Genomic DNA, 27508 nt, shown 5'->3' with positions numbered 1-27508 from the left:
TGCATCGATGTGTGTGCAGTTCGGTAACCGCTTAACAACAGGTGGACTGTGAACCGTATTTGATAAAACGACTATACCTATAAAATGTTTAACGATAGATGATACGTTGCATGCAGCATAAGGTATACCTAGTCAGGTCATAAATTCTGTCACATGTATAATGTAAAATAATTGAAACAAGTTTATTCATTATGTAACCATTCATATACCAAAATGAACTTAACAAAACATAGATTCTTATGACACTAAAGTTTATTCAAAATGACCTCCGTGATTTTGAATACAGGCCTTCAATCTGCGCGGCCAGTCGTCTATCGCAGCACGAACGAGGTCCAGGTCAATATCGGCGGCTGCCTTAATCAAGGATGTCTTGAGTGACTCCAAATTGGGATGAGGCTTTGAGCACGCCTTTTCCTCCAAGTGTTGTCATATCTTGTAATCTAACGGATTCAAATCTGGACTGGAGGAGGGCCAGTCTTCGTGCCGGATGAAGTCGATTTCACGCGCCGCCAGCCAGTCTTGTGTGCTCTTCGCTCTATGAGCTCACGCCGAATCTTGTTGGAATACCCAGTGCCTGTTATTGAACATGGTATGAGAAACAGGTTTCACAAGGTTCGTCAGGACTGTATTTTGATACACAACTGCATTCGTTTTTACACCTTTCTCAAAAAAATGTACCTCTGTTAAGCGCCAATAAGAAACTCCCAACCATACCATGAGCGAGGATGGAAAATGACCTCGTTGGACACGCGGAATACGGTTGCTCGCTTCTTCACTAGTGTGTGCGTACACCTTATCATTTTGTTTGTTGTAGCTCTCTTCTACGGTAAAAAATTTTTCATCCGAAAAAAGAATTTCCCGATATTTTTTCCCCGCGTACCGCTTCAACAAAGCGCGGCATCTCTTCAGTCTCAGGTCCATTAGACGAGCATTCAAACGATGTCCTGTTTTTCTTCGATATGCCCGAAGCCCTAAGTCTTCATTTAACACCCTTTTCACCGTGGTTCTGCTTAACCCCATCTGAAGGGCCAACAGTTTCTGCTTACGTTTGGAATTTCTTTGAATTCGCGCCTTCACAGCTTTTATCACTGCTGGAGTCTTAACAGACCGAGGGCGACCACTTCTTGACCTGTCATCTACGCTAGAGTCTTCATTGTATCGTTTGATGGTACGATAAACGAATCTTTTGGTTATATTCAAATTTTTCAGTATGTTAAAAATTTGAATTGGCGCGTAACCGCAACGATGCAATGCAATAACTGCAACACGGTCTTCTTTAAGCGTCCACTCCATATTTAAAAATGAGTAAAATTCTAAAAGTATACATTTTTATTTTCATGAACAATTCTAAATTCGAATTCAATAAACTTTTTTGTGGCCAGCATTCTAAAAGAAAAGTTTTTACTGTGTGACAATACTTATGACCTGACTAGTTATTTCTCTACGCCATGACGACACGAACTTGAAAGAAATTAAGAAAAATTTGGGTTTAAGTTAGGATTGGGTTATTGTTGTATGGTGGAAAGAAATTGGAAATATTAAAAAACACACACACGATCTCATGGTTAAAAACATTTTAGGATGGACCTCTTTCGCTGCCGACAACATCAACAATATGTACCATGTCACAATGCTTGTTCAAGTTTCCGTGTACTAAACAGCTTTTTTCGAATAGACAATGTTTTTTACTTGTATAAAATCGGCTAGACGGAATTTATAAAAAAATATTTTAGACGTTATAAAACGCAAATAGTAAAATAAAATAAAATTATATAACAAGATAACTTATGTTTATATTTCAATAAAATAATTTACATTTTTTTTTAAATAAGGTATTAAAGACTAAAATGGCATAACTTAAGAAAGATTTAGAAATCTCAAAATTATGTAGAAACCACTTCTGGAACGGGTTCTGAATTAATTTTTTCGTTCTTTTCGTCTAGTTCGGATTGTAGGGATTCGTTCGATTCCGTGACTGCACTAGCTCGACAGCCGAGAGTGTCAGGGTCCCGCTCCCGACCTGGTCCACACTGTTCTGTAGCACCAAGAAGTTTTAGCTCATCTCGCTCATCAGCCAAAGCGTCTGCATCGAGACGCCTTCGACCAGAAATGACGACTTCAACGGCACGAGAATCACCTCCAAAGCTTTTCTTATCGGTACCGATCTCAACTTTGTACGGGGTGTTTGGTTCGACGAACGCTTCCATTACTTGGACATCGGCTCTGTTCTGTAACTGATTGTCGCTTCCTTTGTTTTTCTTTAACATCAAATCTTCTAAGAGATCTAATGATAAACTCGTCCTCTGCGGGATTGCGATTAGAAACACAATATTCTCGAAGTCGGCCCGAACGTTTAAATCTCCTGTTTGCGTTTGACTGTAGTAGTGCGGAGCCGCGACGGCCGACGCGAACAATAACACCAGCAGATACATGATGCGTGCGCCTGGTAGATCTCGTAAGCGCTAACTGCGGCCCGCCTGCTCTGACGCCGCTTTTACAGGCCATCCACGAACCAGTCCGGACACACAAATCGAGCACACTGTAACGGTTAACACGACACGGATACCTATTGGATCGCCTCTCGTATTTCCATCATTTCATATGCAGCTTCGAGACAATAACAAGTCTCTTTTGTTTCGGTCTTTCACTGTCATCTTTGAGAGTGAAAGGATAGAGAAATTTTCGTAATGATGATGGCTGGACTTGACCTGATCGCGTGAGTTGATAGAGCGTGAGAATCTTGTAAGAGAGCAACAATTGATCACTAGAGGCTATGTGTCAAAACATAAATCTTTTTATAGCCTTCATTATTAAACAAGTAACTTGGGACCCATGTGATCGGAATAATTTCGACTTTTATTTAGAAAAACGTATTCTTTTTTGTATCCAGATTCCAATTACAATCCAAATATACATGTCCGTATCGTGTATGACGATGGAGCTAAACCCCGATGCGACATCTGACAGTCCTCGGGTCATCGATACGATAACCGAGTTTCATATAAGAACAGAACGTGTTTCATATATACATTCCTATAATTAGCATTTAATATTTACATATTCATAATCACATTAATTATTACTGTTAACATTGTAATTACAAATTACATTAAGTTCATGTTTGCCGAAATTTTTCGTTTACATATTATACTATAGTTTTTCGCTGGCATCTATTAACAGTGTTCGTGACTGTTTGGTGAAAACATTTCCCCTTGAACAAGTATGTGTTAAAATCTGATACGATCATTACTCCCATCTCTCAATAACTTCTCTCACTATGTTGGAGCTCGCTCTGCCATCTAAGCAATAAATAAGTAACAAACATCAAGCGGTTCCGTCACATAAAGGGAAAAACCGTAAAGACAAGAGTACTAACTAGTCTCAGTTTGGTTTTCACAGTACACACCTCATCGAGATAAGACTCGGAGGTCCAAACGATCCTGATCCGTCTTCTCGAATTATTCAGCAATCATTCTTGCTGGAATCAAGGTAAATAAAATCATCATGATTCTGTAGATTCAATCTACCAGGAATAAGCAGTGTGTCGCGGTCTATCACTGTAATTTTGGTTTTAGTTTTGTTTACTGGAGAATCTCTGATGTGACTGTTTATTTTACTTAATATGTTATCTATCATTGTACAAAATAAACAATAAATGTACATTACATTATACTATACGCTAGTACATATTTTTAAGAGTATACTCATCCCATTGTACCCACTGACTAGCGTTTTGATTATTTGTTCATGTCTTTTGTAATAATGTTATCTATGAAGAAGTGTAAATAAATAAATACTAATAATGATTTATGGTTGAGTCATAGATTCTATTTTTCTATGAATCCGTATTGACTGATGTGGTGTAGTGTATTGACTTTACCCACCCATAGACACAGCCCATTGAGTTGCTCAGTAGGTCTTGATTCTGATCCAGTGGAAGATTCTGCGAAACACTGCTCTTTCCAGGGCTAGTGTTAGCAAACTTTCTCCGACTGAGCCCGTGAGCTCACCTACCTATCCGGGCGTAGCTGGTAGAACAATTTGGTCTATCGGCGAATAGGTAAGGAAAATTAACGACGTCACCTATCTATAAAGTCCTAAAAAACCTATAAACCTATAAAAAACCTATAAAGTCCTAAAGGCGATTGCATGCAGCAGAGATGCGAATGTTGCGATGGATGTGTGGAGTAAAGAGAATGGATAGAATACGGAATTAATGTTAGAAGAAATCTGAAAGCGGCACCTGTGACAGAGAAGCTGAGAAGTGCGCGTTTGGGATGGTATGGACATGTGATGAGACGAAATGAAAATGAGGTTGGTAAGAGAGTGTTAACTATGAATGTAGAAGGATATAGAGGGAGAGGTAGACCTAAGAAGAAAGGATGTTGCGCAGACCCCAGCTGACTGGGAGAAGGGCAGGATAATGATGATAACCTATCTATAAAGTCCTAATGATTCTGGGTCCTGCTCCTAGGTGAAACTACAATCTTATTTCTCAAAGTCGGCAAGGCTCCAATTACTTTGATATAAGGTGAGTCTTGAGATCATCTGTCGATCGCACATAATAAATGCCGCTTATTTAATTGATACCAGATTCTAAAACATATTTCCACGCGAAGTCGGCGCGTTAGCCTCATTATAAAGTTCTACGGAGCAAAATTTAGCAATCCCACACTTTATTTGATCACCATCACAGAGGCGTGGTTTGTCTCTTAATAAATGATTTTAGGGCAGCTCCATATAGAATTAATTAATTAATTAATTTCGATTAATTTGCATGCGATGCTAATTACATGAATGCCTGTTTGCACTGATTAATAAATGGGGATGTAATAAACAAAATTTGTGTGTATATCATTTGCCCATTACCTCAATTTAGCTATTCCTAAAATCAAGGTAAAAGGACACATATCGACCGATACAAGCTAAAATAGTTCCATTCTAATAATTACTTATTATGTTATTTAAATTTATTTATGCCATTTTTTCTATGGGATTGGAAATAAAAGGTTTTCGTGACAAAATAAATACCAAAAGTTAGGGATTTTTAAATACGAATGAATATTTATTTTCAACGAAACAATCATATAATATCTTATGTTAACTTATTGCTAATAAATGCATTCTGTATCACTTCCTAAATCTTCCTCCAGTGATTTGTGTAGCGATAGTTGCCTTAGCAACATTGTTTTTCTTTAGTGATGTCTGTTCTTACGCATCAGGGGCAGCAACAAACTAGCCAGCATTGATTTCAGCCTGTTAACAATAAAAAAGAATTACTTTAGTGTATTAGGTAGGTATTTAGAGACGAATTTTTTAAATAACGTTGAGTTATTCCAGGACATGAAATAATTTACGTTTCAATAACTTTATCAAGTTAATAAAACAAACTTAATATTTTTTTCTACTTTAGTCATGACTCCAACATACCTTTGTGGTCGTTTTTGTTTATTTACGGACGCTTCTTTATTGTGTGGTGTATCTGATTTTATGGAGACATCGCTCAAAGGCGCCGCCGATTCTGTAGGCTTTGGATTTTCAGATGTGGCCAAAACTTCCGACTCCGTTTGAGGTTTTTCTTCAGGCTTAGGCGGAGAGGTGACCATCGGAGGTTTCGGCTTTTGTTGTTGCAACTGATTAATCCCTTCAGACTCCAACAGCTCTTCTAAGTCGGGCATCGCCGACAACAATGATTCGGCAAACGACTCGGCCGGCATCATGGCGATGACTAGCCCGTTTACGTGAACCCGAAAATTTTCCGTTCCATTCTGACTCTGATTGTATTCTTCCTTACAGTCAGAATTAAGTGGAGCTGCCGCAGCGAGCGCCAATAACGCGCCCAACGCCGCTACCTCATACACTACTCGTCGATAGTTGACCATCGCGAAAGGTGTCTGCTGACGCACTGACTCACGCCCGCCGACTTGGGGTCCGCTATGTACTCGCTCTCCGTTGCATCTTTTATTTATTCGCCCAGATAGCGGTACATCCAGCTACAACAGCTACATCGGTTCCGATTAACCGCAATTCTCAAGTTGCTAAACTGGAATTGAAGCTATAGAAAAGCTTTTTAGTTTAACAAAATGCAAGACATTTCCCGGGAAGTTCACCGTTACATGCTGAAATAGTGTATAGCCAATATGATAGTAGGCTATTCAGTTGTAATTTTTTCAATAAATGATTGTCAGTAGAGCTGTAACTACAGTTTTGTTGCGAAGTTATAATCAACTGCATTTATTTATTTATAATGCAACATTGTCAATCCATGACTATAATAAAAATAATAAAATTAAATAAGCAATAAAATAACTAGAGATTCGCATAACAGAGGCACTGGGTTGGCCATTGACCCGGTGACCTGCAAAGTTTGCAAACCAAACCGATATCACGTCTTAATGATATTAAATATATATAATAGTAGTTATGTGCGACATAAATTTGAAATTATTGATATCTATAATATAAACTACTATACTATACTGAAAAAAAATATATATAATTGTTTCTTATCAACAAAGTGACGCTTTTATTGTTTATTGGCATTTGACAAAATGTTTTATTTCAAATAAAAGCGCAACATTCGTAATTTCATTATTTTCCTAGTAGGTTTTTTCCGAGCGCTATGACATGTCCTTCTTCAAACGAGGCTTGCGGAGAGTACTTTATGGTAGCTTTAGGCAACGGCTTGGCTCTACCCCTAGCACTGCTGACGTCCATGAGCGACGGTGACCACTTACCATCAGGTGGCCGTATGCTGCTCGTCTGCCTGCAAAGGCAATAAAATATAATAAAAAAAAGTGTAGGTTTATTGGTCCTTTTTTTTTAGATTGGTTGTTTGTAAAGCATTATTTAACCAAACCAAGCTTACATCTACGTGGATAGTAACATGATTTGAATACAATTTCTTCGTTGTCAGCAAACAGTGAGATATACTTCTAAAATATAACTCTCTCTCTCATATTTTCAATAACGACCGAAAGCTTAGATTTACAAACCTCCATTATATTTGAGATCGTTGATGCTATTTTTACAAGCAGCCAAAAATTTACAATCAATTGAGGTCTTAATCTAATTGCGTCAGTAGTTCTGAGCTAATTTTTTAAACTGATAATAATCATAAAACCTGCTTAGGTGGTAAACTGATGGAAATATATCAAACAAATATGCTTCTAATACACTCTCATCAAGATAGTATTCGTTTGTGGAAAAAAACTAGTACTTTTGTACTTTCTTTCTTTTTGAGGTGCACTACGTATTTTTTTTCTACACCATCCCCAAAGTTCCTTTATGGGGATGATATGTATACAAAACGAGTTTTTTTTTGTAGTTACGATGAGGTTACACCACTTTTAAATAAAAACAGCGGAATTGATGTATTACTGTACCATGGACCCGCCTTCGATTCCTGGTCAGAGTTAAAGTTTTTACGATATAACGTACGACGTCTATCGAGGTAACTTTTAGTGCAGTATAAAAGTGTAAATAATATCTAATAGTCTTAATGGCTACCAACCTCTGATAAGAGACGCCGCTATGAGAAGAAGATTAATGGATAAGCCCAGCGGCTGCCAGATTTTGGGTAATTACCAAGTTCCATAGACGCGTATACTTACTCGTACATATCTTATCATTCCAACCCAGAACGCAAACTGGTTCGCGGCAGAAATAACCAGCTCCAGCAAAGCAATATCAACAAGCATAGATGATAAAACTATTATCTAGCTAGAAAATTAATTCAATTTAAATTAACTAATTAATTTTCATAATAAAGTAAGTAGTAAATAGCTGCGTGCTATTAGGATGTAGTTACATAGTTGAAAGACTCAGTTTCAGTAGCTCTTGTCTCTGTTTTCCATTTCCAGATTAGGGTCCTATGAGAATTAAAGAAATAGATTGAAAAACAAAATTCCCCATTCTACAAGAACATTGGAAACTTAGACTGAAACTTTGAAAAATGCAAAAGCTCTCAATCGTTTTAAAAATAAATATATTTTTTTTATTCTCGATTGGAGAAGTTGTATCATCCACAAGTTCATCCGCACGATAAATTCCAGAAACAAACATAAAACCGAACTTACAAAAAAATTCTAGAACTTTTGGACATATTTGGAAATAACATACACAAGAATTATTTACGATTATTTGAAAGTATGTTCAAGCGCTTTTTGTATTTAAAATATAACCGATAACCGTAACTGTCATATTGGATTTTAAAATTGCGGCCAATAATCCGATTCCTAAGATAAGTAGTTTAGAGCTGTGCATAACCATCGTGGAAGGTGATTCTAGACGTAGTGGGATGTGAGTCCCGCTATTCGCCCCTATATTATCAGTAACAGGACTTCACAACGGGTCAGAAAAAGCTGCTTTGAGGGATTTATTGAGAAGTAGAAAGCACGTACCTATAGACTATGAAGAGGTTTGGCTATAACAGATTACTGATATGAATTTTAATTTAATGTTCTGCACTATAAATTTATGTCAAAATTATTTACATATTTTTAATGTTCCGTAAGTTATTCTGTAAATATGCCATATCTCATGTCTTGAAATAAACATAAGCTGTTTACATGAAATAAGGAGATTACAATTTTTAGCCAAAGAATCTCTAAGTTTGCTTTATGGTCTTTTATCTCTTTCACACTATTTTAAGTATTTCTATCTCTATGTCAGAGAATCGACGCTTTTGAGTTGTGATGCTGACGACGTATGCTACGAATACCATGGACGGCCCATCGCACCAACATCTCTATTCTCAAGCAGTTAAAAATAGAAAGGGCTCAACGTCTATCCACAACCTGCCTACAAATAATATTGCGGTATTTTGGTCATGCTGCACGCAGGGATACCAGCAATTTGGAACGCCTTGTGGTGACCGGTAAAATCGAGGGAAAAAGGCCTAAGGGTAGAGGTCCTAAACGATCCTCCTCCTCCTTCAGTCGATCGCTCATTGCTGAGCATCGTGATGCACCCGCCTGTGACCTTTTTTTGTAGTTTGTAGCCACTTTTGTCGGTCAGCGGCACAGTGAAGTACATGTCCAGACACTGGGATACTTGGTCACTCCAAACGATAGTCGGACCAAATAGCGGAGGAACTGAAAATACCTGTCAGCGACGCACTCCACCCAGCTACAGAACGGGATTGATGGAGACAGCTGGTTGACGGAATCGAACGGAGTCACGATCATCAGCAATGAGGGACCGATTGAAGAGAGGAAGAGAGATCCCTATGTCTCAGTTGTAACAAACGTGCATTCACAAATATTCATATGTACATTTATTAGAAATTTAAATATTTTCAATCTCACATAGACAGCTAATCTAGCTTTCTAGTTGTAAACTAGTGGTAGACAAACAAGAACCGACAGCTTTCTGTAACGACCTGCTTTCATCAAATTAATTTATGAATGTAACATACATTTAATACATTCAATATTATTTTATTTAAAATTAGTTCAGAATGTAAGTAGGTTGTTCCAAGAAATATGTAAACACGTCTGACCAAAAAACAAATAAAAAGTAATAAACTATGATCAGTAAGAATGATGCAAGAACCACAATAAGACATAAAATCAAATCTGTTCAGGTATTTAAAAGCTATAGTGGAATACACAAATTCAGTGAAATAATTACACTCCATTTTCGGGCAGCCGTGTAAAAATAGTAAAAAGTGACTTAGTATTCAATACAAAACCCAAATCTTACCTGCGAGTGTATGTGCAATGTTATAGTCACAAACACAGAAAATAAATGCATATCCCACCTCCAACTCTATATGCTAAGTCGAATGAGTCATTAATTCAATATGTATTTTTATTTCAATCTGTTAAATATTTTGCTTAAATTTAAGTAAAATTTTCAATACTTAGCTATAAGAATAAAAATAGAGATTAGTAAATTCCTGGTGGAACCCAAAAAAGGTTTCCCGTACCGGGAATCGAACCCGAGCCTCCTGGGTGAAAGCCAGGTATCCTAGCCACTAGACCATACGGGACTACTCGTAGATTGTCAAATTTTGTAATACTTACAAATCATTTTAATAAATTTTAACAATTTACTAAATTAATGTTAATCATATAATAAACGTAACGCAACATAATAATAAACATAAACTATCAAAAGTTGTCATCCGTAATGTTTGTTATTAATTGTTTGATTACGTAAGCCGTTCAACTACACGTGTAAATTGTGATAAGCTGTTTAATTTTTTTAAAGTTTATTTTACGAAAGAAGGATTACTGGTGGTTCGAAGGCTTTTCCAGTTACACCAGGACAGGTGGGCGAGTAAGGGCTCAGCCTGGAGGGATGGGACTTGCTATCAGCTTCGTAAGCGCCTCCAAATGAGATTTAACCATGCAAGAGTAACTGCTTCGCCAATGAATCTACTACCGGATCGGAATCACGACCCGCTGAGAAGATCCGGCGAGAAACTCAGCGGGCTGATGTATGGGTTAGGTTGTTTTGAGTAATTCGCACAATAAAACATTCAGAGATAGATCTGATATGAACTGATATTTTACTGGTGGTAGGGCCTCTTGTGAGTCCGCACGGGTAGGTAGCACCACCCCGGCTATTTCTGCCGTGAAGCAGTAATGCGTTTCGGTTTGAAGGGTGGGGCAGCCGTTGTAACTATACTTGAGACCTTAGAACTTATATCTCAAGGTGGGTGACGTATTTATGTTGTAAATGTCTCCAGTAACCACTTAACATCAGGTGGGCTGTGAGGACGTTCACCCATCTAAGCAATAAAAAAAAAAAGCTAGAACAGAGGAAAACAACCGATCATGATTTTTGCAAGAGTAATGCTACTAAAAATCGCCGGCTCCTTAAAGACGTAATTTTAGGTCCCCCCGATATATTTACTCTTGGTGCTTTGGCCACCGTCCTCATTGAACCCGTCAAATCGATGAATCGAAGGGTTCGATACGCAACTTAAACCACGGACATAGCCTATTGAGATTCTTGCCGGGTCTTCTCAGTGGATCGCAATTCCAATCCGGTGGTAGATTCAGCGAAGCACTGCTCTTGCTAAAGCAGATGTTAGAAAAGCCTCTCAGGCTTGAGCCCCGTGAGCTCGCCTACACCTTCGGTGAAGATAATATAACCTCTTGAGGTTACTAACAATATGTAGACAAAAAAAAATCTTGTCCGAGACCCGAACGGGGCCAAAGAACTTAAATAATCTGGTATCAAGTGTAAAATCTACAAATTATTTTTATTTTTCATTTAGCTTGAGCACTTAAGGGATTTCCAAGACCAGTTTGATCAATGCACGAGAATGTTCCGGTCTTTCGCCTTTCGGCCTAGTTAAAGAGTTTAATGCATCCGCAGGCCTAAATTAGAACAGGTCGCCGAGACTCGTGCGGATACACAACTAGCAACTACATATTATAATACACATAATGCTATGTATGTACAACTTCTCCACAAACTGGTTTCAACCGTGCCTTTCACTTGATATAGAGTGTTTGATAAAAAAGGTTATTTTAATTCTGTTTTTTTTAAATATATCTATCAATTTAAGAATAAATGTCTGTTAAGTTTGTTTTCTACGTACTGTCATTTCACTCTGCTTGCACTTGCGTAAAACACAGTAAAATTGATTCGCGCGAACAATTTGTGTTGTTGATTTAATATATCGCATATTTGCTATTAAATATTAAAAGTTAATTGTAACATAGACAATACCTTTATTGAATTATTGATACAAGTGGCAGTGGCTAGAATAAAATAATAATAATTAAATTCCATCGCACGCAGTGCGTATGTATATACTTACCTATTTTGTTCTTTTATTTTTTGAACTTTTCAAGTATCCAGCTTAGGCTTTTATTTCTAAAAGCCTCAACGGACATAGCAGTTTTTTACTATTATTTTAAAAATCGGTAAATGAGCTGACGGTCCAATTTTTTGAAGTGGTTACAGGAATCCATTAGATAGCACAGTAAGCATAAATGCGGTCACCCTCCTTCAAGGGTGAGGTCTTAATCTTAATGGTATAGAGCTGTCCAAACAACATTGTTTACATGCGGCCCGCGACGCATGTTTTAATAAAAAAATAGTTTTGGATATAAATAGTTTGGATAATAGAATTCTTTGCCAAACAAATAATCAATATTTGGTATAATTTATATTTATTCTTGTAACGTTCCCTTCCCATGAAATCATTTAAAAGTGAAGCTATCTTTTACTATTAGCTATTGGGGGAATTTCTGGGAAGCATTTTGTTTTTGAAAGTATTTTATCTGTGGTCCTTCAGCTTTTGTAGTAAATTTAATGAGCCCGCAAAGTTGATTATGTAGTTTGGACAGCCCTGGTAAAGAGTAACAGTTTACCTACTGTAGAAATAGTAAAAATGGCGCTACCTACCTACGATACCTGAGCGGAACTACAATGTACCATGAATTAAGATAAATTTGAAAAATGCTGATTAATTCTCGACATTATTCCTTTTTGTTATTGCTTAGATGTGTGGACGAGCTCACAACCCACGTGGTGTTAAGTGGTTGCTGGAGCCCATAGACATCCACAACGTAAATGCGCCACCCACCTTGAGATACGAGCTCTAAGGTCTCAGTATAGTTAAAACGGCTGTGCACCCTTCAAACCAAAACGCATTACTGCTTCACGGCAGAAATAGGCGGGGCGGTGGTACCTACCCGCGCGGACTCACAAGAGGTCCTACCACCAGTTAAGTTTCTTGTGAAAGTAAATGTGAACATGTGATTCACTTATGTTATTAGAGCAATTATCTGCCTGTGACATTGTATTATTCAGATACACACATAAGTTTACTCCATTCAGATAACCGAAGGACATTTTTTGTTATATTTTTCCAAATTTTAAACATTAAATGGCTCTTCTGTAAAGTTGCAAAAATGTCGCTTTAAACAAAATAACTTTTCACTCGTCAATTATGATTCTAAAATTAAAACAAAGGTTTTATCTAGATAACCAATTATTGGGTTGTTTTTATTTTATTGCTTAGATGGGCGGACGAGCTCACAGCCCACCTGGTGTTAAGTGGTTACTGGAGCCCATAGACATTCACAATGTAAATGCGCCACCCACTTTGAGATATAAGTTCTAAAGTCTCAAGTATAGTTACAACGGCTGCCCCACTCTTTAAATCGAAACGCATTACTGCTTCACGGTAGAAATAGGTAGAGTGGTGGTACCCACCCGCGCGGACTCACAAGAGGTCCTACCACCAGTAAACCTAAATTAATTCATTAAAAAATCACCTAAATTAATCCATTAAAAAAACACTAATTTCATTAAAATATTTATTTCCTTTTCAAAAACAATATTGTAAGTGAGGTTGACACGTAGTCATTTATTTGAAGATAATATACGAACATAATACAGAAAACTCAATACATATACAAATAACAGTCATTAGGTGAATTTGAGAGCGTGCGTACTTAACAAATAAATTTTCGGTAACAAAATAATATCAATCATAATATCAATAATTAAATAAATCACGCACAATAGAAGACCAAACATGGCTTCCTACAGTCCATTTACTTTTCATTTTTTGTTTGTGACCGTGAGCAAAATGCCCTCGCGATGACACACAGTGATCAAGCTTTGAAATGGAATAATGTAACATAATTATATTATAATTAAAAAAAATGTGAGCCGTCACGGGACGCCTGGCAAATGTGAAACCTCGACATTATTTTGTAAAAGTAATATGCGGAAAAGAACAGATTGTGATAGGAACTAAATATGTCATAATGATAAAATAAAATATTACGAAAAAATAATTTGTTTTCAAGTAAAACACAGGTTATGTGTACTGTAGTAAACAACACTGTATACACTACGGAGTATTACTGGATCGAGTGGGAGAGAAACGCACAGTCGATTGCGCATGGCGACGCGTTGCCACACCGTACACACTACTGCATATAGACTGTATATATTTACCATCATATAGCATGGCGACGCGTCACCACGGCATGCTTCGCCACGCCAGAAATCGGTTTTACGTGCGGCTATAGATGTTTCACATCAAAAAATTGTTTTTGTTATCATGCGATGGCATATGTACCTACATTTGTAATCATTCATGAGCATTCGTTACCCTCACACCGGATGCCTCCGCGCTAGTCTGCACGTTCCGAATTTAGGTTACAACTAAGTATTATATTAAAAAATGAATGTTAAAATAATCAACACGAACAAACTGCTCACCAAACTAAGACTTATACGAAAATCCGGCGTTACCTCGGTCTTTACATAGTTACATAGGGCAGGCTCTTATCGAAACAGTACTAAATACGATTTAAATGTGAACAGAAAATGTATTATACATATTTTCATTGGATTTTTTTTTCTATCCCTTGTAGTCAGACGAGCATACAGCACACCTGATGGTGAGTGGTTACCGTCGCCCATGGACTTCAACAATGCTAGGGGCAGAGTCAAGCCGCTGCCTACCAAAGATTAGATTTCGCGAATGACGGTAACAAGAATAAAAATGGTTTTACACTTTTACGGTTTAACGTTGCGGACGCGGATTCATCAAAGTTGTTTGAATTACTAAAATGTATACATCAAGCTTAACATCAAACAGTTTTGTTTCAGTCCCAGTTCAGTTCAGTTTCAATCTCTGTACGAGTTAGTGGTGCGGTCGACCACCTAAAAAAATATCTTTAAAATACTTTAACGCTATTTCTAATCACATAATTACATGACTAATATTGGCTTTTATGTCCAATATAATAAACTAGTTAATTATAATACCAAGTTATTTATTTTTATTTACTTTGTATTTGACTGAACTTTTTAAAAATTATTTACTTTTAAGAAAGCTATCTTCACTTACTTTAAGTACTTTACAACTGTACACACTAAATTGATAAGGCACGTTGTTATTTAGTTTTTATTATTTGCATAGGTTTTTAATAGAATTCCCATTTTATTTTCCAACTTCATGTTCGCAAATCTCTTCTTTCTATATGGCTGAAGTCTTTTTTTATTTATTTTTTTATTGCTTAGATGGGTGGACAAGCTCACAGCCCACCTGGTGTTAAATAGTTACTGGAGCCTATAGACATCTATAACGTAAATGCGCCATCCACCATGAGATATAAGTTCTAAGGTTTCTGTATAGTTACAACGGCTGCCCCACCCTTCCAACCGAAACTCATTATTGCTGAAATAGGCAGGGCGGTGGTACCTACCCGTGCGGACTCACAAGAGGTCCTACCACCAGTCTAAAAATGTGTTATTATAATACAATTAGCTTTGCCCGTCCGCTTCGTTGGGCATTTAAAATTAACATTATTATTTCTCACCCCCACAAAGATTCTCATCATTAACACCCCCGCAACTGATGTAGGGAGTCCAACACTCATATAAATATTAGCATATCCATTAAGTACATGTATTTTCTACATGGATAGCAAGTTTCAAGTCAATCGGATGCATGGTTCAGTAGTTATAACGGAACATCCATAAAAAACACCGTAGATTTATATATTAGTATAGACGAATACCCTTGCTTCATTCGCTTTGAGAATCCCCTCCGTTAAACTGTTTGGCTACAAGGTTGAGCACGTGGTCGTAGAGCGCGTGGCGGTGCCGCAGCCGGTAGAGCGCGACGTGGAGGTAGCGCTGCGCCGCGCCCGCGCACGCACCGAAGTTCGATGACCCCGCGCAGAAGTCCCGCGAAGCCGCGCACAGCGTCACCGCCTGCCGCCATATCTTTGTAGTTACTGGAAATTCAAAGAAAATTATTAAATGTGTATTTTTGTATATGTTACCGGAAATGTATGAAATCAAGGAATTGTATACAAATCCTAGGAAATGTGTACAATTCCGATACTATTTAGGAAATGTATAAAATATTGTTTGAAAAACTATTTAATGTATAGATATCCTAGGAAATGTATAAATTTCCTCGGAATTGTATATAATTCCAATATCGTATTAGGAAATGTATAAAGTAAATGCTTTCTGTAATAAAACACGTTGTTAATAATATTTTTTTGTCATACCGTAAAATAATAATAATATATTCATATTATCTTACTAATTAAAACTTCTAAAATCAACTATCTATTAACTTTTAACGTATCACAAAATCAACTTATATTTATTCTTATAAAATCAAATTTTCATTTGGCAAGTAATCAGTCTGGTAATTAAGTAATTATAAATGTCAAAGTATAAAAGTAAATCTTTATATTATATTACTTTGTCAGTCCATATAGCTATTTATTTTTGCAGGGTAAGCTCGAATGGCATTTGGAAGTACATAGTACTTTATTTTTAAAACACAGACATCTTGCTGTAGCACAGTTTTTCTTGCAAAGGCACTTCTTAAATCCCTGGCCGGTTCCAGTGGATTGCAAGTTGGCAACGGACCGTAGTGCAAGACTCGTCCCGCTGTCCCCGCGTACCCACCAATATCTTAAATGTTTTACATTTCCAATTGCTATTTTGGAAATGTATAGATTTCCTAGGAAATGTGTAATGTGTAAGTATAATATAATTTATTTCACACATTTCCGTGCGATTTTAGGAATTACATACATTTCCTAGGAATTGTATACAATGACGGATTACATACATTTCCGGTAACATATACACATCTATACTAATATTATAAAGAGGAAATATTTGTTTGTTTGTTTGTATTGAATAAGCTCCGAAACTACTGAACCGATTTGAAAAATTCTTTCACTGTTTGGAAGCTACACTATTTCCGAGTGACATAGGCTTCGATCAACAATAGTAACTAGATAAAGGGATACGTACAAAATTAAAGCAAAAACTTTCCGCGTGAATATATACTTATATAGCTACATTCGTTTACTAACAAACGGAGAAAAAAGTTTTGAAACACTTTTACTTTCAAACTAATAACAACTATGGCACCTAGTAATAAAGTCACAAATCTCCAAAACATTATCTAATACTTACGATCATTCGTCACATAAAACGAGCAAAGCAATAAATTACTCCTGTCACTTACCAATAAAAAGACATATTTTAAACAACTTTTAATGTTAAATCAATCTTAAGGTGCAACAAATAAAGTAACTTTTCCCTTAATTGCTCTGAGAACTAACATCGTTTTGCTTTATTTATTTTTGCTTCTTGAAATGCCGATTTCTATTTACTACAGGAGGTAAGGGAGTCGCGCTTAACACTAAAATAATTTATTAATGAATTAAAGTAAAAGTTTAGTTGTTTACTTTTTATGTTTTGGAAATGTATGTTTGTTAGTATCTATACATTACTTATTATTTTATTAGCGTTACGTTTTTGTGTAATATATATTTTTAAGTTTTCGCGACCAGTGCACATAATAAAACAACGTTTAAACGGTTTCAAGCGTGGTATTTCTATTACAATATTTCGGCCACATTTCAGTAGCCGTGAGCACGGAAGGCAAAGATGTCCAGTGTCAATAAGCGGAGTTCTTAGCTGGCTTATAAAAGTCATCTCTTGTTTCTCTGGCGACAATCGAGATCCATTCTGCACACGTGATTGCTAGGAAAGCTAAAATAAAAATGGAAAGCTAAGTATCTAATGAGAGTCCAACAAACAGACACAAAAGCAGCATTAACCAATTTTAACCAACTAATTTTGAAGTGCTGCTAACAAATTTTCAAAAATTATTACAACACAAATCTACTCCATGCATTTACTGTTCTGTTAAGCAAAAGTTTGTCCATGTGTTGGCCGAGCCTTGGCCAACATTTGTAGCGGTGGTTAAAAATCGGTAATTTTGTTCAAAATTTAATATTATTTATAAGTTTAAAGCTTACAATATAGTTTATACTTCATGTACTTACCGAAAGTAAGATACTCCGGCCGTTAAATTGCTTTTTCGGGCCTTATTTTTGCAACTTTTGAATACATATTGCGGTATTGTGAGACGGGTTGACATTGGCTGTGTTTGAAGTGAACTAAACAAAATAAGAGCTCACATTTCAAGTGCGCTGTTATTTGACGAGACGGATTTTATGCACCGACCCGAAATCTAGTTATAATAACCGGCAAACTTCTTGAGCATTTGTTGACGTAGTGGGGGTAAGTTTGCGCATGGTACACTCACGTGCAAAAACATTACTTACTCTGCGTCATAATGCTATTAAATTATTAAAATCAACATATGTATTTATTTATATATTTATTAGAACATCAACAAAACATATAGGTAAATTGTAATAATTTAATCTTGGGGTAAAATAGATATTCCTTCTATTAAGTCAAAACTAGAGCTGTTGCCAGGTCTTGGTTCAGTTGAAGCGAAGCTGGTATTTGTAATTTTTTTTTCGTTATCATTGCCTTGACCATCATCATCATCACTGTTTTCATCACCCGAGTCGCTATCATCGTGATGAGTCGACATAGGGCTCATCGGCGTAGTTTACAACTCGGTCGATTCGGTCTTCTTTTTTGTCTATAATTAATTATTTTTTGAAGATATTCGATTCGTAGTAATCGAATGTTACTTTTTTCATTTACCAGCTTCCGATTATTTTCTGTTCTTTTCTTCCATCTGAAGCCTAGCTCTTTCATAATTCGTCGTAAGCTTCATTCCGAGCCATTAAAATTTATATCTTCTTTAAATTTTTCGAAGCCTTTCTACGGTACGGAGTTTCGCTGCTTGTTATGTAGTTATTATGATTACATCTTTTTATTACAGATTGAACGAAACTATCCATTCCGGTAACTTTCTTCTTCCCTGATCTTTTCTTACCCGGAGTCCGAAACACGGCGAGCAAGCCAGAGCCTTTAGCTTCGTTAATAATGCACCTAACAGTACTCACTGTTGTTTTTGTTGCTTCCGAAGTCTGTTTTAATTTTTCCATATCATTCTTCCCCTGTTTTATAATGAAGCAATATACATCGTACACAAATTTTCTACCCTTTCTTTTAAGTACTACACCAGTTTGTCACGGCATAGTGTATGTTTTATAAAAAACTAGCGACCCGCCCTCGCTTCGCTTCGGAAACATAAAAACACAAATGAAACCAAAAAAATAAAATAAAAAAAATAATAAAAAAAGTAGCCTATGTTCAATGGGCTAGGGACAATGTCGGCTTCTAATGGAAAAAGAATTTTTCAAATCGGTCCAGTAGTTTCGGAGCCTATTCGAAACAAACAAACAAATCTTTCCTCTTTATAATATTAGTATAGATCAACAAACACTCAACAAATAGCAATGGCAACAAAGTCCACAAGCAATTATAACAAATAACTTAACGATTAATAACGATAGACTTTCCACTGTACGCAAGCGTACTTTTGGGAGCAAGCGGAATGAGGGCGCGGTGCGGGACGCAAGGCTCGACTGATCTACCAATAACGCACTCGATACGATTTCCCCTGCCGTTGCGCCTCACCCTCACCACCAAAGTGATCTAAAATTCGGTTCTGCGCAGTCAAGGTCATTTGCTCAAGAAGTTTGCCGATTACTATACTATTGTTGATCGAAGGACATAGGCTATAATATATTTTGACAAAAATTAGGGATCCTTACAAAAACTCCAATAATATAACCCAAGGCGTAAAAAAATTACCTAGAATATTCTTAACATCGCGTGCACTGCGAAAACTATTGATGATAGAATAAAATAAATTTATAACTACTTTGTAGAACACATTATTATTTATAAAAAGTGTCGCGACAGCATAATATGTCTAACTATTATAGTTACGCCGCAATAAGTGTTTTTATATTAAAAAAAATAAAACAACGTCAAATATCGTTAAACTTTTTGTTAAAGACCCGAGCGGAGCCGGAGCGGGCTGCTAGTTATTATAAACGTTCAGAAGTGGTTTAAATAAATAAATATTAATAATAACAATACAGGCTTGCACGCTTAAAAGGAGACTCCAATCATTGTATTATTTTAACTCGCTTTTGAAAAAAAATATTTTGTATTTTTGTAATAACCGGGAACAAATAACGCACGGTCATCCGGCTCCAAATTAGGATTCTCTGTGTTATTGGTACCAGAGACTGGCATACATACTTATATACAATACTTAAGTACATAAATATTAAACAACTAGACAAACTTGTTCATCACACGATTGTTTGTCGGATGTGAGAAACCAACCCACGACCCTCGGCGCAACAGTATGAAGCGCGAAATACAGTACCACCGAGTCATTTTTACCGACATTTAATTAGCAGTCTTTCTTTGATGACGGGAGCAAAGAGCGGTAATAGCGGTTCATGACGTCACACGTCACTCAACAGCGAAACGATCGTGTTACACCGCCCTTCCTTATCCCTTCCTGCATGATTATTAATGTAATAGTCTTTTAGCATTAAAAGTGTACAATTTTCAAAAATATTCGAAATTTTGTTAATATGTGGAATCATTTGGTAGGTATCACCAGTATTTTTCTAATAAATTTAATACTGTTATAAGAGCGTAGTTTAGTTTTAATTTTTTTTTTTAGTTTACCTATGTTTTGACTACTATTAACAAAATTAATACATAATTTTATTTTACTTTAAAAGACAGGTAATGTAAATGGTAAAAAATAAAAAATAAACGTTGCAAAGATGATTACTATTAAAAACTAGCTGACCCGGCAGACTTTGTAGTGCCTCAATCGATAAGTAAAAGGAACACATCAAAGGAAAAACAAAATTGTTTGTTTTTATATAATTCCGAGCTTTTTTTATATTTTCTCACCTTTTAAACCTTCCCTGGACTTCCACGAATAATTCAAGACCAAAATTAGTCAAATCGGTCCAGCCGTTCTCAAGTTTTAGCGAGACTAACGAACAGCAATTCATTTTTATATAATATAGAGATATCAAATGTTAAACCTTTAAAACACTGTCCTTTAAAACTAGTAAGTTTTGAGATTATACAGTTTTAATGCGAGAAGACGATATAGGAAACCTATATCTTAGAGGGTGCAGTTAAAACAATATGTAAGTTGAAGAATTTCTATAGACGGACGATTGGAGAGTTCGATACTCACGGAAATGTTGCATGTCGCCATCACAATAATTCAGTAGCTGCTGCATGGACGACGCGCCCTCGACGTTCGGCAGACTCGAGCCGTTCACTACCATTGAGTTACTTTCCACTGTCTCTGATATGATTTGACGAACTTCTGCTGTCAGGGCCTGCATTGCAACAAATTGGTATTACTCTGGATGTTCTAGCGGCTTAGTTAAGTCAGCGTTCTCCCTCTACCGACCGGCTACCAGAGCCCAATGACGTCACTACCTCCTTGAGATATGGGGTCGAGAGCTCAGTTATATAGTGCAACAGATATAGCAACTTTGCACTGGTTACTAAGCAAATTTATCAATACTTTAGGTTTTATTTAACTTAATTATACACGTTGTTCACATATCATCGGAACTCATATTAGTTATTTTTGGCACGTACTTAAGAGACTATGAACTTTAACATTTACTTAAAGAAACAAAATTTGGATTTTTAGAAGATGGACTGCAGCACGAACAGTCAAAAAGAGTTCACAATCAGAATGCCAACACTTCTTTCACCCCTCAAGGTATTTTTCTAAAATTATTTACAATTATTAATAATAATTTACAATTAATTATGCCATATTTGTTATAACAAGAACGCATATGTGCATCCTAAGCAAATATATGTGAAATACTTACTTGATCATCTAAATTCAATCCTTTTTTGGCATCATCCCTAAGCACATGCAATCTGTAGTCAGTGGGAATTAACTGAAAAAGTATAAATGTAGATATTTATTTATTAAGATGTTATATCACAATGAATTAAATGTCAAGCTGCTTTCAGAGGTAATAGATTTCGCTACCGCAAGAAGGTTGCCCCTCACATACTCTTTGAGACTTGTATTACAGGGTGGCCCATAAGTCCTTTGAAAAGTAAAATTTGAATAAAACGAACAGGGCGCGCGTGAGCGGTGCAGGGGAAGCGGGGGGAGTAACTTCGGTTTCTGGGAATTTAGTCGCGATGGAGCGTTTTACCGGAGCGGACCGTGCGTTTTGTGTGCGCGAGTTTTATAAAAACGACAATTCGGCAACCGTTGCGCGGCGTAAATTTCGAGAACACAAAGGTTTACACAACTTTGACGACACTCCAACTCTTCAAACGATTAAGAACTGGGTTGCTAAGTTCGAGGAGACCGGTTCGACGTTAGATAAACCGCGGTTGGGTCGCCCAAGGACGTCACGTACGGAACAAAACATAGACACAGTGACACAGTCTATTCGCGAAAATCCGACACAGTCAACTCGTAAGCGCGCCAGAGCATTAAACGTATCCAGGACATCGTTACAACGGATTTTGAAGAAAGATTTACATATGCACCCTTACAAAATTCAGTTGGTTCAAGAATTAAAGGAAACTGACGGTATTCAAAGACAAAATTATGCGAATGAAATGTTGAATCGGTTTACTTCCTTCAATAACATAATGTTCTCTGACGAGGCTCATTTCCATCTTAACGGGCATGTTAGTAAACAAAATTGCCGCTATTGGAGCCCCATCAATCCAAAACTTAAGCATCAGAAGCCCTTACATAGTCCGAAAGTGACTGTTTGGGCCGCTATGTCAGCCCATGGTATCCTAGGGCCTTACTTCTTTGAGGATGGCAGAGGGCGCGCAGTTACTGTTACGTCGGAGCGATATGTGGCTATGATCGAAGAGTTTTTCATACCAGAATTGCAAAACTTTTCAGGCTTTAATGCCAGGACGTGGTTTCAACAGGATGGGGCCACTTCTCACACCTCTAACACTGCTATGCCCGTTATCCGTCAACTTTTTCCTGGCAAAGTTATCTCTAAGAGAGGAGACATTTCCTGGCCTCCACGTAGTCCAGATCTGACCCCGATGGATTTTTTTTTGTGGGGCTACCTTAAGGCTAAAGTATACGACACAAACCCGCGGTCAATTGAGGCCCTAAAAGAAAACATCCGCAGAGAAATGACAAGCATTTCAGCAGTGACGTGCATCGCAGTCATCGACAATTTTAGACGTCGTTTGCAAGAGTGCCGTGATCGCAACGGATTACATTTAGGAGATGTTATTTTCAAAAAATAATTCCCGTTTTTTAAGCTTTTTATGTAAATAAAAATTTAATTCATAATGTAATTAGTTTTATTTTAATAAATTTTTTTTCATATCAAAGGACTTATGGGCCACCCTGTATAATAATATTTAACACTTGTCTCACCGTTGAAATCAGAATACACAACAGTTAAGTGGCAGAAATAGAAATGATGATAAAACTACGTGTGCATGTGCATAAGACACCTGCTGACTGAATTTGTTAAACAAAATTAAGAATGAAAGATTTTTCATTGTTGTAGCCCTTTGTTAACACAAGTCTGGTATGTTTTAATTTAGAAAAAAAAAACATTTCCAGACTATATAATGGTGGTGTACGAGGCAGTTGACCACATGGAAGTGGCCGCATCAGGTGTGCACCTCCACATATAATATATAATACCAAATACACATTTTCAAGATTTATTTACAAAAAACATCTTATTTGTTACTTGCTTCCGTTATTGGTAAGCATAGGCCAGGTTCTTTCAATGCTGGGGCATGAATGCTTTTTAGCAAATTACCAGTGCTTTAGAATAATCTATAGCATATTATGTAGCTTCTAAAAGAACTTACTTTAGTGTCAGCTAGCATGAGTATTCTGTGCAAGTGAGGTTGATCTGTTGTATCCGGCGAGAGTCTGTTCACACAGTCCGGATATAATTCAGTCAAAATAACTGTATTCTCGCCTCCTAGCAGACATTTTTTATGTTCCTTTATCACCAGATCATCTAGTTTATCAAAGATTTGTCGTGCCACCTTCTGCTTTACACCTGTAATGAATAATTATCAGCTTCTTTAGATGGTAGGTACTGAGAAAAAAACCCACTAACATTTCAATAAATAGATCAATCTGTGTAGTAACACTAAGCAGACTTAGTGTTCAGCTGAGGTGCGAATGAATTACTAAGCCGTACCCTTATTAACTGTAAATAATTAGAAAAATGAATAAATACATTAAGACAAGTCTTCTCATTTTCATTTAGATTACTTACCATATTATCAGGGTGTGCATGTAAAACAATTTACAAAATGTTAATTTTGGGAAGTTTAATGTTTAATACATGGAAAGTATTCAAGTTTGTATTTTATATTATCAAAATGCATATATTAGAGCTGTTCCACTTTAATTGACAAAGGACTTTGGAGGGTAGAATTAGTTTTTTATTTTCATGGGCGGAAAACTCACGGCCCACCTGGTGTTAAGTGGGTACCAGAGACCGCAGACATTAACAACATAAATGCCACCACCCACCTTGAGACATAAGTACTATGTCTCTGTTTTACAGTACAGCAGCTGGCCCACTGTTTGAACACTAAATGCATTACTGTTTCATGGCAGAAATAGGGAGGGTGGTGATACCAGGTAGGTATCATCATCCTGCCTATTTCTGCCGGACTCACAAGGTACCTTACCACCAGTTGTCTTAAACAGCCTATAAGTCACTTAGATTATTAGCTTTAGCTTGATAGCTACCCTCCAGTATTTAGTTTTGTTAGTATCCATATACTAATCTTTCTATATACCTAAGTTATAATTAAATAATAAAATGTACACATGACTATGTTGATCTTTAACAAGTAGCAGTTTCAACCTTGACTGGTCAATAAAACTTTTATTGCTTAGATGGGTGTTTTTTATGCTTTTTTGTTTAACACTAACTGAAAGCAACTCTCTCACCAAAATGTTCTGCAGCTACTTGTAAATCAGCATCCTCAGACCAAGCCAGAATTATTTGGAGGGTTTGTAGTATAGAACATGGTAGCCTATGGAAGAATGATCCTGTCCTGATTGGTGACCTTTTTCCGCAACCTTTGCATGACCACTGAACTCTGCAAAACATCATTAATTGGAATCATTGTCACAGGCTGTTAACAGGCGCAATTGTTACAGGTACAATTAAAAGTTTTTGCTTATTAAATAGATAAAGAACTATTATAAGATTTTAATAATCTTAATCTCTAATTTTGTAATAATCTTAATGTTAATCTCTAATTTTAATCACTAGAATCACGGATTACAATAACTGGATTCAATCACAAAGACAGGCAAAGAACATAAGTTTCTTGCTTTTGAATCATTCCTAATACATGCAATAAGTCAAAAATGGCTAGGCAAGTAACTCCTAGTGTTGAAGCCAACTGATCCTTATAAAGCAATACCTCCAATTAAATGAATGAAGAAAAGTTACACTTCTTGTGAATGATGCGTAATTGGTACAAAATGATAAATTTTCTTTTTTTACCTATTCTAATAACCTTGAAGGGTTATTCTAGATTCACCGAACTAGTAGGTGAGCTTGCTGGGCTCAAACCTGATGTTGTTGTTAACACTAACCCTAGCAAGAGCTTCGCAGAATATACAACCGGATCGGAAATGTGACCCACTGAGAAGATCCAGCAAGAAACTCAGTGGGCTGTATATGCAGGTTAAATTACTTGGAGAGGATGGTGATCGGTGCTTGAGGTACCTAAAAGCACCGCTAATGGATCGGGAGGATCCGTAATGACGTGTTTAGGGCATATTTTCACACAACAACAAAATTACTAATATCTCAAAGTTGTTTACTTCTCATGTCTAAGTTTGCTTCAAAATGTTTTATATCTATTAAAATTGACCAGCATTTATTTCTAAGCTATTGACAAACTGCGACAATTTAGTTGCGGACCTAATGAAAGACTGCTAGTTCCAAAAATAACTTGGTTGTGCTAAGTGGTACTTACCGATCAATGACCCTAGCGGTTTTTACACTAAACTTGCAATCAGACTTGTTTGTCGGACATGATAGGGATCTTGGTATCAAGCCATACAATTGTAGTTTCTCTACTAATTGACTTTCTGCACTTGCAGTTCCATTGGTTTCTGTGAAATCGTTGTATAACTTTAAATTCCTGAAAAATCGTATGATTATGTTCACTGTAGTAATACTACTAATGTACATATATTTAATCACATAAACGTAAAATAACAATACAATATCGTTAGAGAATGAAATTTTATTAGGAGAATTTATGTGACTGTCGAGTTTGTAATCAATCCATAAAGAGCCTTTATCAAATCCTAAACAAGTATTATCTAACTACAATTTACCTTAAACTTAATTCAGTGAAACTTACCTTATGTTCGTATTGAACGGAAGATGTGATTGATTTTTAATTTCAAAAGTTGTTGAATCTGGTTCCATGTCGTAGAAGTTGTTTTGCTTAAAACTGACTATAGACAATTTTTTTTTGTACAACTACTCCTTATGAAGAAAGGCAAGGGAATCTAAGCCCATGCGCCTTGTCTGTTCTATATAATTTTTGAAATAAATTTGCAAAAAGGCCGAAGCCAGGTCTTGTATGATTTATATTTTATCATTGTAATGCCGGCCACTGACATGCGCGCAAATATTCGTACATTGTACGAATGTTTGCGCGCATGTGAAGGGTCGTCAAACATTCATTCGCAAGCCTAGCGGCTGTGCAAATGGGTTCGCATACTCAATTTGCGAACCCGTTTGCGCTTCCTCCTACACTTGTTTACGAATGTCTCACGAATTTCTCCTCCTTTTTAATTCGTCAATAGAACATTGAAAAGAAAAAGAGTTTTGAATTATTTCCCAAACATCATTAACAGCCATGCTGTTTTTATGGGATTTCTTTTGATAAAGATACGCTACACGGTAGACGTCACGAACTATGAAAATGGCGATACGTCCGTTACCTTCGCAATCGTCGGCGCAACTGGGCAAGCGAATGTGTGGGAGACTACGCGAAGGTTCGAGGTTCGCGCGCTTTGATGTCTGTTAAAAAACCGACACAGCTTGGAAAACCACGAATGCAGCGAAAACTTTGCATAATCATTCGCAAATGTCGTCCTACACTTGCGGGTTTGCGTATTCGTGCGCATGTGAGACTCACATGCCTGATATTATTATATCCATAGGTCAGTAATAACAGTTTTATTTTTCTGAATTGAAAGGTATAAGTATCATACCATAAAGCCTAATCTTGTATATATTATTTTTATGAAATATGATATTATGAAATGAAATGAAGTTAATTAATATAAAACATGGCATGAAATGAATAGAAATGAGATGGGATGATATTGGATGAAATATAACCTTAGTAAAATGTTGGTCATTTACTGAGATTTTTTCAGTGGGCTTTTTGGAGAATCCCGAGAAGTAACGTCTAGCGGCTTTGTTTCATTTTCCACATTCGTGCACTTTCACAATTATTAAACAGTTAATAAACTACCTTTATTACACATTTAAACCTGAAGAAACACTAAATAGACAAAATAAAACAAATCACACAGCCTTACTCCTCGCCTTCCCGCCAAAAAGTCCGAAGCTGTTAATGGACAGATTCATAGATAATTGACACAATGACCAATTGCCCTGGCTTAAAACACTTTGTTTCCAAGCCAATAAAATTTATTAAAAAAATATTTGACCAATTGCCA

At 36.6% G+C, this 27508-nt stretch overlaps 3 protein-coding genes, 1 long non-coding RNA gene and 1 other non-coding gene across 5 annotated transcripts; all 5 read right to left on the bottom strand.

Annotated features, from left to right (window-relative positions):
- Positions 1 to 1538: 1538 nt before the first annotated feature.
- Positions 1539 to 2491, bottom strand: LOC114248871 (uncharacterized). The gene has a single exon (XM_028182300.2). The coding sequence runs from the start codon at positions 2430 to 2432 to the stop codon at positions 1884 to 1886; it is 549 nt and encodes a 182-aa protein (XP_028038101.1). The 5' UTR covers positions 2433 to 2491; the 3' UTR covers positions 1539 to 1883.
- A 2550-nt stretch (positions 2492 to 5041) lies between these two features.
- On the bottom strand, positions 5042 to 5955 carry LOC114248885 (uncharacterized). The gene is made up of 2 exons (XM_028182313.2): positions 5431 to 5955; positions 5042 to 5256 (listed from the first exon to the last, which is right to left on the bottom strand). The coding sequence occupies exons 1-2, from the start codon at positions 5880 to 5882 to the stop codon at positions 5196 to 5198; spliced, it is 513 nt and encodes a 170-aa protein (XP_028038114.1). The 5' UTR covers positions 5883 to 5955; the 3' UTR covers positions 5042 to 5195.
- A 3967-nt stretch (positions 5956 to 9922) lies between these two features.
- Positions 9923 to 9994, bottom strand: TRNAE-UUC (transfer RNA glutamic acid (anticodon UUC)). Its single transcript has one exon. It is a non-coding gene; the product is annotated as a tRNA-Glu (tRNA).
- Positions 9995 to 13272: 3278 nt separating this feature from the next.
- Positions 13273 to 26420, bottom strand: LOC114248866 (uncharacterized). The gene is made up of 7 exons (XM_089730169.1): positions 26173 to 26420; positions 25780 to 25947; positions 24737 to 24888; positions 23632 to 23828; positions 21636 to 21707; positions 20978 to 21125; positions 13273 to 15728 (listed from the first exon to the last, which is right to left on the bottom strand). The coding sequence occupies exons 1-7, from the start codon at positions 26238 to 26240 to the stop codon at positions 15517 to 15519; spliced, it is 1017 nt and encodes a 338-aa protein (XP_089586295.1). The 5' UTR covers positions 26241 to 26420; the 3' UTR covers positions 13273 to 15516.
- Positions 17338 to 17952, bottom strand: LOC149502139 (uncharacterized). The gene is made up of 2 exons (XR_016323631.1): positions 17817 to 17952; positions 17338 to 17520 (listed from the first exon to the last, which is right to left on the bottom strand). It is a non-coding gene; the product is annotated as an uncharacterized LOC149502139 (long non-coding RNA).
- Positions 26421 to 27508: the final 1088 nt, after the last annotated feature.

The sequence above is a fragment of the Bombyx mandarina genome, chromosome 10 (assembly GCF_030267445.1).
Source record: "Bombyx mandarina strain Sakado chromosome 10, ASM3026744v2".
Taxonomy (NCBI): Eukaryota; Metazoa; Arthropoda; class Insecta; order Lepidoptera; family Bombycidae; genus Bombyx; species Bombyx mandarina.
The sequence above is the reverse complement of the archived record's forward strand: the minus strand, read 5'-3'. Positions and strand labels throughout refer to the sequence as shown.

Bases quoted from the DNA above. Each gene is read 5' to 3' on its own strand.
- LOC114248871 (XM_028182300.2), bottom strand. From the start codon at position 2,432: ATGTATCTGCTGGTGTTATTGTTCGCGTCGGCCGTCGCGGCTCCGCAC.
- LOC114248885 (XM_028182313.2), bottom strand. From the start codon at position 5,882: ATGGTCAACTATCGACGAGTAGTGTATGAGGTAGCGGCGTTGGGCGCG. The intron at 5,257-5,430 runs GTATGTTGGAGT...TATTGTTAACAG, and splicing joins AAACAAAAACGACCACAAAG to GCTGAAATCAATGCTGGCTA.
- LOC114248866 (XM_089730169.1), bottom strand. From the start codon at position 26,240: ATGGAACCAGATTCAACAACTTTTGAAATTAAAAATCAATCACATCTT. The intron at 21,126-21,635 runs GTAAGTATTTCA...GTTGCAATGCAG, and splicing joins GATTGAATTTAGATGATCAA to GCCCTGACAGCAGAAGTTCG. The intron at 15,729-20,977 runs GTGAGTATCGAA...TTGAATTTCCAG, and splicing joins TGGCGACATGCAACATTTCC to TAACTACAAAGATATGGCGG.